This window comes from Halichoerus grypus, chromosome 2, assembly GCF_964656455.1.
Source record: "Halichoerus grypus chromosome 2, mHalGry1.hap1.1, whole genome shotgun sequence".
In the NCBI taxonomy this organism is placed as follows: domain Eukaryota; kingdom Metazoa; phylum Chordata; class Mammalia; order Carnivora; family Phocidae; genus Halichoerus; species Halichoerus grypus.
Window position 1 is genome coordinate 160,753,737 of NC_135713.1, and position 12,732 is coordinate 160,766,468.

Consider the following 12,732-nt stretch of genomic DNA (forward strand, 5'->3'; position numbering starts at 1 on the left):
GTTGGCCCAGCCCGCGGCTCGCCCCGCCGCCCCCTGCGCCCGGCCCGGCCCGGCAGCGAGAGCGGCGCCATGGAGGCCACCGGGGTGCTGCCGTTCGTGCGCGGTGTGGACCTCAGCGGCAACGACTTCAAGGTGAGCGGGCCGGGCGTGAGGCCGACCTCCCTCCAGGCCGTCTCTTCCGCTGGGGCCCGCGCCGGTCTCCGCTTCCTGTCCCGCCCGCCTCCGGGCCCTGCGCCGCCCGGGACTGCGCGGACGACGCGGGGTGGGGCTCCCCCCCGCGCTCGCGACCCCTCCCGGAACGGACCCCGGGTGCCTCCGCTCAGGGCCCGCACGGGAAGCCCGGGACTGGCCGGGGCCGGGCGGACACTGGAGCGCCGAGTCACGCCAGGAAGTGGGCTGGGCTGGGGGCCCCCATCCCGTGTCCCAGTCCGGGGGTCTGGGCCCCGCCCGGGCCGGAGAGGGGCCTGGGGGTCTTGCGAGCTTCTGCTCCCGCCTTCCCGGCCCTCGGTCCCCGCCCCTCTGAGGTCACACGCCCAAGCCAGGCCTTGACTCATGGCCGGCTTTGCTACCGGGCTGTCGGGGGCGGGTCCTGAGCACACTCATCCCTGCCCTGTCCCTGTCCCTGCCACCGCCACCCCAGCCTGTGTGGTCTTGGGCAAGACACCTCCCCTCTCAGAGCCTGGGTTTTCTCATCCGGCGAAGGGGCAATCAAGTAGCCGTCTTGGGGGCGTGGATTAGTTGGTGTGGAGACTCTCAGGCAGGTGTGAGGCCCCGGGTGGGGGCGGTGGGGACTGATAGACTAGGGCCACAGGGAGCTGGAGCCCAGCCTTCCAGCCAGCTGGTGGGGGGAGGCGGTTCTAGAGGCTCAGGAATGAGGTGGGCAGTGCTGGTGACCAGAGAAGGCTGGGCAGGAGTGGAAATGAGAGCTGGCCCAGTGCAGGGAGGGTCACCCTGGGCGGCAGGGTAGGTAAGTGAGTGGACTCAGGCTGGGGTGAGTGTTGTGTCAGCCTGGGTCTGCAGGGGGTGGGGGGCCCAGGCTTTCCCTGGGGTTGGGTTGGGCCACTGCTGAGGAGGCGAGCGGGGCCTTGCTGCATTTACCCACACGTGCACACCACTTTCCTCTGCCCCCATCCCCGCCATCCTCACCTGAGGTCTCATTGATGTCTCCAGACTGGGAGAGTCTGAGTCACCAGCCGGGAATGTGGCTGTAGGGGGCCGGGGACACCAGCCAGGGGCCCTGAAGGCACATGCTGCCTCAGACTGCCTGCCCGAAGGTGTTCCCAAAGGCATGAACAAGGCTGTGCCTCTGCGGATGGGGACCTGGGGCCTTACACAGGGGGTTGGACCTTGCCAAGAACGGCTTGTATGCTGATGGCCCGGTGGGGGCATAGGCCGGCATTGGTGGAGACCCAGGGGTACCCCCATCTCTGGAAGCCTAGTGAGGGCCTAGAATGGCGGGCAGAGGAATTTGAGCCAAGCTAATTGCACTGGGGACAGGCCAGTTCCGTCGTGGCCCGCTCAGAGCTCAGAATCCAACAAGAAATTTTAGGCCAACAGCCACCGTGATTATTAGTCTGTTGTTTTGTCATGGGGGGCTTTTAAACGCCCCGTTCCGTTGATGAAGTTGAGGCACAGAGTGGCGAGGTGATGTGTCCAGGGTTGCACAGCTTTTGAGAGGTGCCTCCGTTGCTCTCCAAAGGCTCCCATGGGTGTGGGGGCCACCGAGGGTGGTAGAGCGGGGGCTGCCCCTGGCCCAGACCGGTCTCACCATGACACTCCCTGCCCAGGGCGGCTACTTCCCTGAGAATGTCAAGGCCATGACCAGTCTGCGGTGGCTGAAGCTGAACCGCACGGGCCTCTGCTACCTGCCGGAGGAGTTGGCCGCCCTGCAGAAGCTGGTAAGGGGCTTTGGGCAGTCACGGAGGGTCCCTGTGGATGGGGCTGGGCCAGGCGGGCAGAGCCGGCGCAGAATGGAGACGACCTAGACAAAGATGCTGACAGCCATGAACAGAGCCGTCATGGAGGGAGTGAGCACCCTGTCCTAGGAGGTGTGCAAGTAAAGATGGGCTGTGTGAGGGAGGGAGGCTGCAAGAGGTGGCCTGAGCCTGTGTGGCTGAGGGCCCCCTGGATGGTGCAAGGTTTTGGTGGCGGATGGGGACTCTGTAGGCACCCTACCCACACTGCTGAGCCTCTGCTGTCCTGTCCCGGCCCAGGAGCACTTGTCCGTGAGCCACAACAACCTGACCACGCTTCACGGGGAGCTGTCCAGCCTGCCGTCCCTGCGGGTGAGTGCTGCTACAGGCCCTTGAGCTCGGGGGTGGGGGCCGGAGCCCAGCCAGTGGCCTGAGGGCAGGGCCAGCCCCCAGGGGGACCAGCACCGCTGCCTGTCCCGTGTCAGACTCAGAGGCCTGTTCCTAAAGGGGAAGGGTTACCATAATGCCCTGCGGTCAGTACCGCGTGGGGAGAAAAGATAAAAAACCCAAACTCCCACCCATTTTTAGACAACAAGTACCGTAAAAACAGCTGATACCAGCCAAGCACTGTTCCAGCTCTTCCTCATGGATTTTTCCATATAATCCTGACCCTCACCAAGTTCACAGATGAAGACACAGAGAGCCAGGTCCCTTGCCCAAGGTCACTTGCCTGAGGCTGAAGTCACGTGGCCAGGCAGTGGGAAAACGGGTTTGGCCCTAAAGAAAGGTGGTCAGGGTGGTCCTGTTGCCCCTCTGCTCTCCACGGAGCCTCTGACATCCCAGAACTTCAGGCCCCTATCTAGACCCTTCGGGCCTCGATGAGGGTTGTTCCCATCTAAGGCCAGATATTAAGAGCACAGCCTCTGGACCTGGGAGGCCTGAGTTCAGATCTGGGCCCCGCCGCTTCCTGGCTGCACGACCTTGGACAAGTTCCTTCCACGTTCCGGGGACGGTTCAGCGGGTGACAGCGATGAAGCCACAGTGTGGCCCTGCACAGACACTAGGGCTGAAGGAAAGGTGGCAGCAGCCCCGTTGGTGCTCGTAGTCGTCGCACCATCCTGTGGCCTGTCCTCTCTCCCCGCTCAGACCTTCTGAGGTTTCAGCCCTGAGAGGATAGAAAACAGACTTGCTCTCGGTCCGCACTCTGAGTTTGTTCTGGTCCAGCCCTCTCCCTCTGTCCTAGAAACTCTGCCTCAGAGCTACCCCCTTATCTTGCCCTCTGGAATGGGGAAGTTCTTTCTTGGGTTCCCTGAGGACATGCTGGGCTCTGGGGCACATATGAGCTGGGCTTTGAGGTGTGAATAGGAGCTTATCAGGAGGCCAGGAAGAGCTCGCCAGGTGGAGGGACTGTGAGCAAAGGCCAGGCTAGGACAGCACTTGGGCCCCTGGGGGTTTCCCGAGGCACTGTCCTTCCCTGATCTCTGCTGCTTCCTGGGGTAGAAGCCAGGAATCATGGACTCTCATGGTTTCTCCCCAGGCCATTGTGGCTCGAGCCAACAGCCTGAAGAATTCCGGAGTCCCCGATGACATATTCAAGCTGGATGACCTCTCAGTTCTGGTCAGTGGTTCCCCACCTACCTGGCCTCTGTGCTGGCCCCCCAGTCAGTCCTCATCTATTAGAGTGGTCCCTGCAGCCACTGGTAAACCATTTAACAGACGGAGAAACTGAGGCGCAGAGTGCCTTACCTGAGCTCACTCATGGCGTCAGAGCCTTAACTTAGGCATGCTTTCTCACAGGGTCCCAACTGTCTCCCTTTGGCTCTGAAACCCCCTCATCCACTCCTTCCTCAGTGCCCCCCGCCCCCCGATCCCCAAGGCTGGCAGAGGCCCAGCAGCGTGGCACTGGCCCTGAGACCCCTGCCTTGGCCGCCCTGCTTCCACCCAGGACTTGAGCTACAACCAGTTGACGGAGTGCCCTCGGGAGCTGGAGAACGCCAAGAACATGCTGGTGCTGAACCTCAGCCACAACGGGTACGGGCCAGCCGGGGCGGGGCGGGGAGGAGGGTCTGGGGTGGGATTGCAACACGGTGGGTGCGCTGGGCCCGGGAGGCATGCGTCTGGCACTGACGGCCCCCTGCCTGCCTCACCCCCACCCGCCCACAGCATCGACACCATCCCCAACCAGCTCTTCATCAACCTCACCGACCTGCTGTACCTGGACCTCAGTGAGAACCGCCTGGAGAGCTTGCCCCCACAGATGCGCCGCCTGGTGCACCTGCAGACGCTCGTGCTCAACGGGAACCCGCTGCTGCACGCACAGCTCCGGTGGGCGCCTCCGCACACCACACCCCTCCAGAGCCCTCCCTGGGCCGTCTGGCCCCCGGCCCACCCCAACCCCACCCCTCCTGTGGGGGCTGGGCCCCTCAGGCCCCATCCTTCCGAAGCATCAGGCCCTACCTCAGTCCGGCGTTCTGTCTCCCCCATGCCACAGCCGCCCCTGACCTGGGCTTCTCAGCCCGTCTCAGCCCCGTGCTCTCGACTCTCTCTGCAGGCAGCTCCCGGCTCTGACAGCCCTGCAGACCCTGCACCTGAGGAACACGCAGCGCACCCAGAGCAACCTCCCCACTAGCCTGGAGGGCCTGAGCAACCTCGCAGGTAGGCAGTCCCTGGGTGGTCTCCGCGGGCTCTGGTCCCTTCAGGTCCCTGGCTTCCTTATGGAGGACGGGATTGACCCTAGTCTCCTGGCCACCTCCCGGAGGGAAAAGGATGCAATTACGTCATGATTCTTCTTTTTGTTACTGTGATGACTAGTGCTAACTCCAAGTTACGAGCACTGGCTTGATGCCTAGACCCACTGGTGTGAGGTTTTTCCAAACGGAGAAACCGGGGCTCAGAGATTAAGTCACTTGCTTAAGACCACAGAGCCTGGAAGGAGTGGAGTTAGGGCTCACATTAGGGCTCCTACCCCTGGAGCTGGCCGTGGGGGCCCCCACTGATGTGCCTCCCCCCACCCCCGCACCCCAGATGTGGACCTGTCCTGCAACGACCTGACGCGGGTGCCCGAGTGCCTGTACACCCTCCCCAGCCTGCGCCGCCTCAACCTCAGCAGCAACCAGATCACGGAGCTCTCCCTGTGCATCGACCAGTGGGTGCACGTGGAGACCTTGAACCTGTCCCGCAACCAGCTCACCTCGCTCCCTGTATGTGCAGGCCCGGGGTGGTAGAGGGAAGGCTGCTGAGCTGCCCTGGTTCCTGCCCCTGACTCCCGCCCACCCACGCCCATGTCTCCCCCTGCAGTCTGCCATTTGCAAGCTCACCAAGCTGAAGAAGCTGTACCTGAACTCCAACAAGCTGGATTTTGACGGGCTGCCCTCGGGCATCGGCAAGCTGACCAGCCTAGAGGAGTTCATGGCCGCCAACAACAACCTGGAGCTGATTCCTGAGAGCCTGTGCAGGTGCTGGGGCGAGTGGGGGCGGGGGGCCTTACGGCACTGAAGACCCCAGCATCGTAGCCAGAACCCACCCTGTGCCCTCTGAGCATCGTGCAAAGTGGATGGGTTATTTCGGCTTTGTGCAGAAAGCCCACCCAGTCCTGTGCCAGCGATTCCCGATGTGGGTGCCCCCTGGCACAGTGTGGGAGGACACTGACAGGGATGAGGCTGGACAGGTTTCCCTGCCACGTGAGTTTGGGACGTGGCGCCATCACAGAGTCCACTAGCATGGCCTCCCCAGGACTCGGAGAGAACAGAGCGCCCCTCAGTGGCTTCCAAGTGAATGTGAGGACAGAATACGTGTTTCAGTGTCCTGTGGTTCATATCCAGGGGCCTTCGTTTCTGCAGAAGACGACTCTGAAAAATGCCGTTCTGTAGAGGTCACCAAAAGTCCTTCCCCGTCACTTAGCTGTGAGGAGACTCCCGTTCAGCTGCTTCAGCCTCTCCCGCCGTTCTTGGCCTGTTTAAACCCGCTGCTGTCTTAACTGGCTGGGCTGCTCGGCTCCCCATCTCCAAGACCGGAAGTTTCCCTCCCTCCCCCCACACCTCGTCTGTCGCCTCCCCCCACACCTCATCTGTCACCTCCCTGAGGCTCCGGCTCTGCCCCCACAGGTGCACAAAGCTGAGGAAGCTCGTCCTGAACAAGAACCGCCTGGTGACCCTCCCGGAGGCCATCCACTTCCTGACGGAGATCGAGGTCCGGGCAGGCCAGGACCGCTGCAGAGGGGGAGGAGGGGCCCGATGGGGAGGCCGGAGCTGACGACAGCCCCTCAGGAAAAACTGGATAGGGCGGGGTCACTGGAGTGGGGGGACCCGGCAGAGGCCCCTGGAGGGGTGCCAGTGCCATGGAAGGGAGAGGGCGAGCCGCGCCCCCGTGTCCATACCGTGCTCGACAACATCCTCTAAGCCCCACTACCAGCCCTCAAGGTCACACTCCACAGATGGGAAAGGCGGAGCCCCGACGGGCAGCTGCAGAGCTGGGATGCAGCCCAGGCCCCTGGTTGCCAAGAGCCAGAAAGCCGGGGCACGGTGGCTGGGAGGTAGATTCCAGGCTCAGTGCCACGTCTGCTCACCCCACGAGGCAGGTCCTGGACGTGCGGGAGAACCCCAGCCTGGTCATGCCCCCCAAGCCCGCGGACCGCACTGCCGAGTGGTACAACATTGACTTCTCGCTGCAGAACCAGCTGCGGCTGGCAGGAGCCTCGCCTGCCACAGTGGCTGCAGCCGCTGGTAAGCAGAGCAGGTCTGGCCGGGGTGCCGAGGGGGTGCTTCTCCGGGCTTCGACTTACCTATGTGTACATTGGGTGGGACACACACAGCTTGTGGATCCTGGGGCATTGGGTTGGCCCCTGGTTGACTGGATGCCCAAAGGGGGTGGGCCCAGCCAGGGTCCAGCTGTTTACTCCCCCCCCCCCCCCCCCCGCCCCAAGCAGGAAGCGGGCCCAAGGACCCCCTGGCTCGCAAGATGCGGCTCCGGAGACGCAAGGACTCAGCCCAGGATGACCAGGCTAAGCAGGTGCTGAAAGGCATGTCCGATGTGGCCCAGGAGAAGAACAAAAAGCAGGAGGTAAGCCAGGCCAGGGGCTGGGACAGGGGCAAGTGACCCTGGGCTCTGCTTAAGACAGACTGTGTGACCCCGGCCAAGAGGGAGAGTGGGTCCTGGGTAGTGAGGACAGCCCGTGCAAAGGCCCTGAGGTGGGTAGCAAATAAAGAGGCCAGACTGAGTGGCTGTGTAGAGGCAAGCCATGCCTTTGACTGTGACCCCAGGAGAGTACTGATGCCCGAGCCCCTGGGGGCAAGGCACGGCGCTGGGACCAAGGCCTGGAGAAGCCACGCCTTGACTACTCTGAGTTCTTCATGGAGGACGTGGGCCAGTTGCCTGGTCTGACCATCTGGCAGATCGAGAACTTCGTGCCTGTGCTGGTGGAGGAAGCCTTCCACGGCAAGTTCTATGAGGCTGACTGCTACATTGTGCTCAAGGTGAGGGTTGGGCATGTTGCTGGGGGCTACGTGACCCCCAGGAACCTTATCTTAGATGGCTCAGAATCCGCAACTCCAGTTTTTTGTTTTTTTTTGTTTTTTTTTTAATATTCATTTGAGAGGGGGAGAGCGCACAAGCAGGGGGAGAGGCAGAAGGAGAGGGAGGAGCGGACTCCCCGCTGAGGACGTGGGGCTCCATCCCAGGACCTGGGATCACGACCTGAGCCGAAGGCAGACGCTTAACCGTCTGAGCCACCCAGGCGCCCCTGCAACTCCAGTTTTGTTCACTGAGGGAAGGTGGGAGGGGGAAGACTTTGCAAAGGGGGCCGGATGGCGGTGGCCCAGGCAGAGGTGCATCAGTGCAACCCGCCCTGGGGCGGGGGAGTCTGTGGCACCTCGAGGGGCCTCTGCGGGGTGAGCCTGGAAGTCAGGACGCCCTGGCAAGGCGTGACACGGCCTGTGCCCCGCCCCCAGACCTTCCTGGATGACAGTGGCTCTCTGAACTGGGAGATCTACTACTGGATCGGCGGGGAGGCCACACTGGACAAGAAGGCTTGCTCTGCCATCCATGCCGTGAACCTGCGCAACTACCTGGGTGCAGAGTGCCGCACTGTGCGGGAGGAGATGGGCGAGGAGAGCGAGGAGTTCCTGCAGGTGCCGGCCGGAGGGGAGGGCCTGGGGTGGGGCGGGGCCGGGTGGCGGGCGTGGCCAGCGGCTGGGGCGGGGCTGGGGCGGGGCAAAGACCTTTGGCTCCCGCTGCTGAGACCAGAGGTGGGGGGGTGGGGGGGTGGTTGAGACCTCAGGCAGACAGCAGGGGTAGGAGAGCTAGGTAAGGCCCAAGGTGGGGAGCTGGGACCAATAGCCCCTAGGGGAGGGGGTGGGGCTGCGGGCTGGGAACCAAGGAGGCGGGGCCCAAGCGGGGCCCCTGAGTCCGAGGGCCCGGTGAGCAAAGCTGTGCTGTCCCCGCGGCCAACTGGTTATGCGTAGACACCCATCCACACCAGATTTTACCGTGATTCACCCCTTGCCCTCTTGCATCAACCTGCTTGGTCCTGTGCCCTGATACACGCATATCTAAAGGTGCTGTGTGTATCTGTTAGCGATAATCGTGCCTTGGATAAGCCTCAGTGGCCAGATTCTGCCACTGCGCAGAGCTCATGCTGTGTGATCTAAACCTTAACAGGAGTGAACACATATTTCCGTATATCCTGATGCTCTCGTGTGTGTTTATAGACACAGGTCTTACTCTTTTTTTTTTATTTTTTCATACCTCGTGACGGACGTGTAGCACTTGATGCACCTGCACATGTCTGTCCTCCTGACAGGTGGTGTCTGGTGGGGGAAGGGGGTGGCTCAGGGATGAAGGCCCGCACCCTCACACACACAGGTGTTTGACAATGACGTCTCCTACATCGAGGGTGGAACGGCCAGTGGCTTCTACACTGTGGAGGACACACACTATGTCACCAGGTGAGGGGCTCTGGGGGTGGCTGGCGCTGGCCTGGACTCGGCTGGGCAGGATTGGAGGAGAGGGTGTTTGGGCCCCGCCCCGCCCCAGTCACTCTTGCTCCGGCCCCCAGGATGTACCGCGTGTATGGGAAAAAGAACATCAAGTTGGAGCCTGTGCCTCTCAAGGGGGCCTCTCTGGACCCAAGGTAGGCCCCCATGCCTCCAGGGGGAGTGCTTGAGCCCATCCTCCTCCCCACTAGTGGGCGCAGTTTTGGGTTCTAGAAAAAAAAGACCTTCCAGCAACCCTTTTAACCCCTGTCTCATTGAGCTTCGCCGGACCAGTAAGGGGGCTAAACCCCACCACAAGGGATTTGGGGCAGGGTCAAGGGCATGAGGGCAGTTGCTGCCCCTGTCCATCACTGCCCCTCCTGCCCCTCCCGTCCAGGTTTGTTTTCCTGCTGGATCGAGGGCTGGACATTTACGTGTGGCGGGGGGCCCAGGCCACACTGAGTAGCACTACCAAGGCCAGGTATGAGGACATGGTGGGGTATTTTCTGCAAAGACAGATTGTCACCTAAGAAGGGGCATGGGACTCACTAAGGGCTTTGCACACTTCCCCCCACCCCCCAAGGCTCTTTGCGGAGAAAATTAACAAGAACGAGCGGAAAGGGAAGGCAGAGATCACACTGCTGGTGCAAGGTCAGGAGCCCCCAGAGTTCTGGGAGGCACTGGGCGGGGAGCCCTCTGAGATCAAGAAGCACGTGCCCGATGACTTCTGGCCACCTCAGCCCAAGCTGTATAAGGTGAGCCCTGGTGCGGGGGGCAGTGCTGGCCTGACTTCGTCGGCCCCGCACCACTGTGGTGGCCCGGGTCTTCATCTGGACTTTGGTGGGGAGAGGGCGCCACCTTCTGGACAGGAAGAGCCGGAGCAAAGGTCTAGAGGCCGGCTCTGAGTGAGGCCGAGAGCAGTAGCCCTGGAGTGTGCCTTTCCAGGAAGGTGGGGCTGTGGAGGGAGGCTGTGGCGGGCCTGGCTGCCAGGCCTGAAAGCCTGGCCTGAATTCTCTCGGTGACGGGCAAGAAGAGGACAGAGAATTAGTGACAGTAAGGACCTGGAGAGAGCAGGCAGGGAAGGCATCATTTGAAAGCCCTTCCACTGATAGAATGTCCTTCAGACATCGGTGGAGGGAGGAAGCTGAGGTCCAGAGAGGAGCGGGCAGGGGCCAGACGCCAAAGCAGGGGGCTGCTGGGGGGCGGGGGGGAGGCTCCTGTGCCCCAGACCCCGCCCCTGCCACGCCCACCCCTTGCTGCTGCCAGGTGGGCCTGGGCCTGGGCTATCTGGAGCTGCCGCAGATCAACTACAAACTCTCTGTGGAACATAAGACCCGGCCCAAGGTGGAACTGCTGCCCAGGATGCGGCTGGTGAGACACACGGAGGGAGGAGGGCGCGGGGCCCGGGATGCCTCGCTGGCGGCCCAGCATCGGCGTTGACCTCCAGCTTTTGCCCTGCAGCTGCAGAGCCTGCTGGACACGCGCTGCGTGTACATCCTGGACTGTTGGTCTGACGTGTTCATCTGGCTGGGCCGCAAATCCCCGCGCCTGGTGCGCGCCGCCGCCCTCAAGCTGGGCCAGGAGCTGTGCGGGATGTTGCACAGGCCGCGCCACGCCACGGTCAGCCGCAGCCTGGAGGGCACCGAGGCGCAGGTGCGGAGTGCGGCGCAGGCCACGCCCCGGCTCCTCCCATCGGCCCCGCCCAGGCTCCTCCCATCGGCCCCGCCCCCTCCACAACGAGGCCCCGCCCTCACTCTGGGCCCCGCCCCCCAAGCCTCGCGCGACCAGACCCCCACTCCAGCTGTCTTTTCTCCCTCTCGGCAGGTGTTCAAGGCCAAGTTCAAGAACTGGGACGACGTGTTGACAGTGGACTACACGCGCAACGCGGAGGCCGTGCTGCAGGGCCCGGGACTCACCGGGAAGGTGAAGCGCGACGCGGAGAAGAAAGATCAGATGAAGGCTGACCTCACGGCGCTGTTCCTGCCGCGGCAGCCGCCCATGGCGTTGGCGGAGGTGGGGGCGGGGCCCGGGGTGGGGCGGGCTCGGCGCGGGGGTGGGGGTGGGGTCCCCGCCGCAGTGGGAGGGGGCTGCGGGCAGCGGGGGGGCTCCGGCCGGGGCCCTGCCCTGTGACTGGCGGCTGTCGCGTGCAGGCCGAGCAGCTGATGGAGGAGTGGAACGAGGACCTGGACGGCATGGAGGGCTTTGTGCTCGAGGGCAAGAAGTTCGCGAGGCTGCCCGAGGAGGAGTTCGGCCACTTCTACACGCAGGACTGCTACGTCTTCCTCTGCAGGTGCCCCCGCGGCGCCTCCGTCACCCGGCCCCTCCCCTGAGGCTTGGGGGCTCGAGCCCCCCGCTCATCGCCCTCTGACCCCCCAGGTACTGGGTCCCCGTGGAGTACGAAGAGGAGGAGGAGAAGAAGGAAGAGAAGGAAGAGGAAAAAGCGGGAGTGGAGGGCAAAGAAGGCGAGGAGGCAGCGGCCGAGGCAGAGGAGAAGCAGCCCGAGGAGGACTTCCAGTGCATCGTGTACTTCTGGCAGGGCCGGGAAGCCTCCAACATGGGCTGGCTCACCTTCACCTTCAGCCTGCAGAAGAAGTTCGAGAGCCTCTTCCCCGGCAAGCTAGAGGTGTGTCTGCCGCGCCCCCCCACTCCAGGCCCCGCCTCGCCCCGGCCACGCCCCACCCAGGCCACGCCCCCATAGTCTCTGGAGAGGGGCAGACCCGGGGAGGCCTGGCGCTGGTGGGGGGGGGTTGTCCAGGGAGCTGCCCCTAACACTTCCATACCCCCAGGTGGTACGCATGACACAGCAGCAGGAGAACCCCAAGTTCCTGTCCCATTTCAAGAGAAAGTTCATCATCCATCGGGGCAAGAGGAAGGCGGCTCAGGGTGCCCAGCAGCCCAGCCTCTACCAGATCCGCACCAACGGCAGCGCCCTGTGCACCCGGTGCCCGGCTGGGGGGAGGGAGCGTGCGGTGGGCAGGCAGGGGTCAGTGGCCAGCAGGGATCCCTTGCTGACATCTCCCACCCCCCAGGTGCATCCAGATCAACACTGACTCCAGCCTCCTCAACTCCGAGTTTTGCTTCATCCTCAAGGTGGGGTCGTGGGTGCGGTGGGGACTGTGGGGCAGGGTGATGGGCTGTGGGCTGGCCGGGACTTGAACCCCCTGCACACTCCTCAGGTTCCCTTTGAGAGCGAGGACAACCAGGGCATCGTGTACGCGTGGGTGGGCCGGGCGTCGGACCCAGACGAGGCCAAGCTCGCGGAAGATATCCTGAACACCATGTTTGACACATCCTACAGCAAGCAGGTGACAAGGGCAGGTGGTGGGTGGGTGGGCAGTGGCGTGGGAGCAGAGCGGGGCCCTGGGCCAGACAGATCCCTTCCCACAGGTCATCAACGAAGGCGAGGAGCCCGAGAACTTCTTTTGGGTGGGCATCGGGGCCCAGAAGCCTTATGATGATGATGCCGAATATATGAAGCACACCAGGCTCTTCCGGTGAGGCTGGGGGCCCAGACCCCTCCCCAGCTTCCTCCCGGGGCCTGCGCCTGCCACCCTCACCTCACAGTCCCTCCCCGACCCCCAGGTGCTCCAACGAGAAGGGCTACTTCGCAGTGACGGAGAAGTGCTCGGACTTCTGCCAGGATGACCTGGCCGACGATGACATCATGCTGCTGGACAATGGCCATGAGGTGCGGCCCCTCCCCTCTCGCGGACCCTGCCCGCTCGGGGAGCCCACCCACTGCTAGATGGGAAGCTGAGACCCCCTGCCCTGCTGTGCCCACAGGTCTACATGTGGGTGGGGACCCAGACAAGCCAGGTGGAGATCAAACTGAGTCTGAAGGCCTGCCAGGT

General features: G+C 63.4%; 1 protein-coding gene across 3 annotated transcripts in view; it reads left to right on the forward strand.

The window, feature by feature from the left end:
• Positions 1-12,732, forward strand: part of FLII (FLII actin remodeling protein) — a 13,165-nt gene continuing 433 nt past the window's right edge. Inside the window, exons 1-29 of one of the 3 annotated variants that reach the window (XM_036073527.2) lie at positions 1-132; positions 1,788-1,898; positions 2,214-2,285; positions 3,451-3,531; positions 3,859-3,944; positions 4,077-4,238; positions 4,465-4,568; positions 4,938-5,113; positions 5,211-5,368; positions 6,017-6,101; positions 6,490-6,634; positions 6,835-6,971; positions 7,172-7,384; positions 7,859-8,038; positions 8,772-8,854; positions 8,965-9,039; positions 9,279-9,362; positions 9,465-9,636; positions 10,148-10,252; positions 10,343-10,534; positions 10,706-10,894; positions 11,032-11,171; positions 11,258-11,504; positions 11,668-11,822; positions 11,911-11,971; positions 12,058-12,186; positions 12,269-12,375; positions 12,464-12,569; positions 12,665-12,730. In XM_036073527.2, the coding sequence (XP_035929420.1) occupies positions 70-132; positions 1,788-1,898; positions 2,214-2,285; positions 3,451-3,531; positions 3,859-3,944; positions 4,077-4,238; positions 4,465-4,568; positions 4,938-5,113; positions 5,211-5,368; positions 6,017-6,101; positions 6,490-6,634; positions 6,835-6,971; positions 7,172-7,384; positions 7,859-8,038; positions 8,772-8,854; positions 8,965-9,039; positions 9,279-9,362; positions 9,465-9,636; positions 10,148-10,252; positions 10,343-10,534; positions 10,706-10,894; positions 11,032-11,171; positions 11,258-11,504; positions 11,668-11,822; positions 11,911-11,971; positions 12,058-12,186; positions 12,269-12,375; positions 12,464-12,569; positions 12,665-12,730 (3,684 nt within the window). In that variant the 5' untranslated portion in view covers positions 1-69. The remainder of the gene's footprint in view (positions 133-1,787; positions 1,899-2,213; positions 2,286-3,450; positions 3,532-3,858; positions 3,945-4,076; positions 4,239-4,464; positions 4,569-4,937; positions 5,114-5,210; positions 5,369-6,016; positions 6,102-6,489; positions 6,635-6,834; positions 6,972-7,171; positions 7,385-7,858; positions 8,039-8,771; positions 8,855-8,964; positions 9,040-9,278; positions 9,363-9,464; positions 9,637-10,147; positions 10,253-10,342; positions 10,535-10,705; positions 10,895-11,031; positions 11,172-11,257; positions 11,505-11,667; positions 11,823-11,910; positions 11,972-12,057; positions 12,187-12,268; positions 12,376-12,463; positions 12,570-12,664; positions 12,731-12,732) is intronic. The other 2 variants (XM_036073528.2, XR_013446044.1) reach the window with 2 other exon arrangements.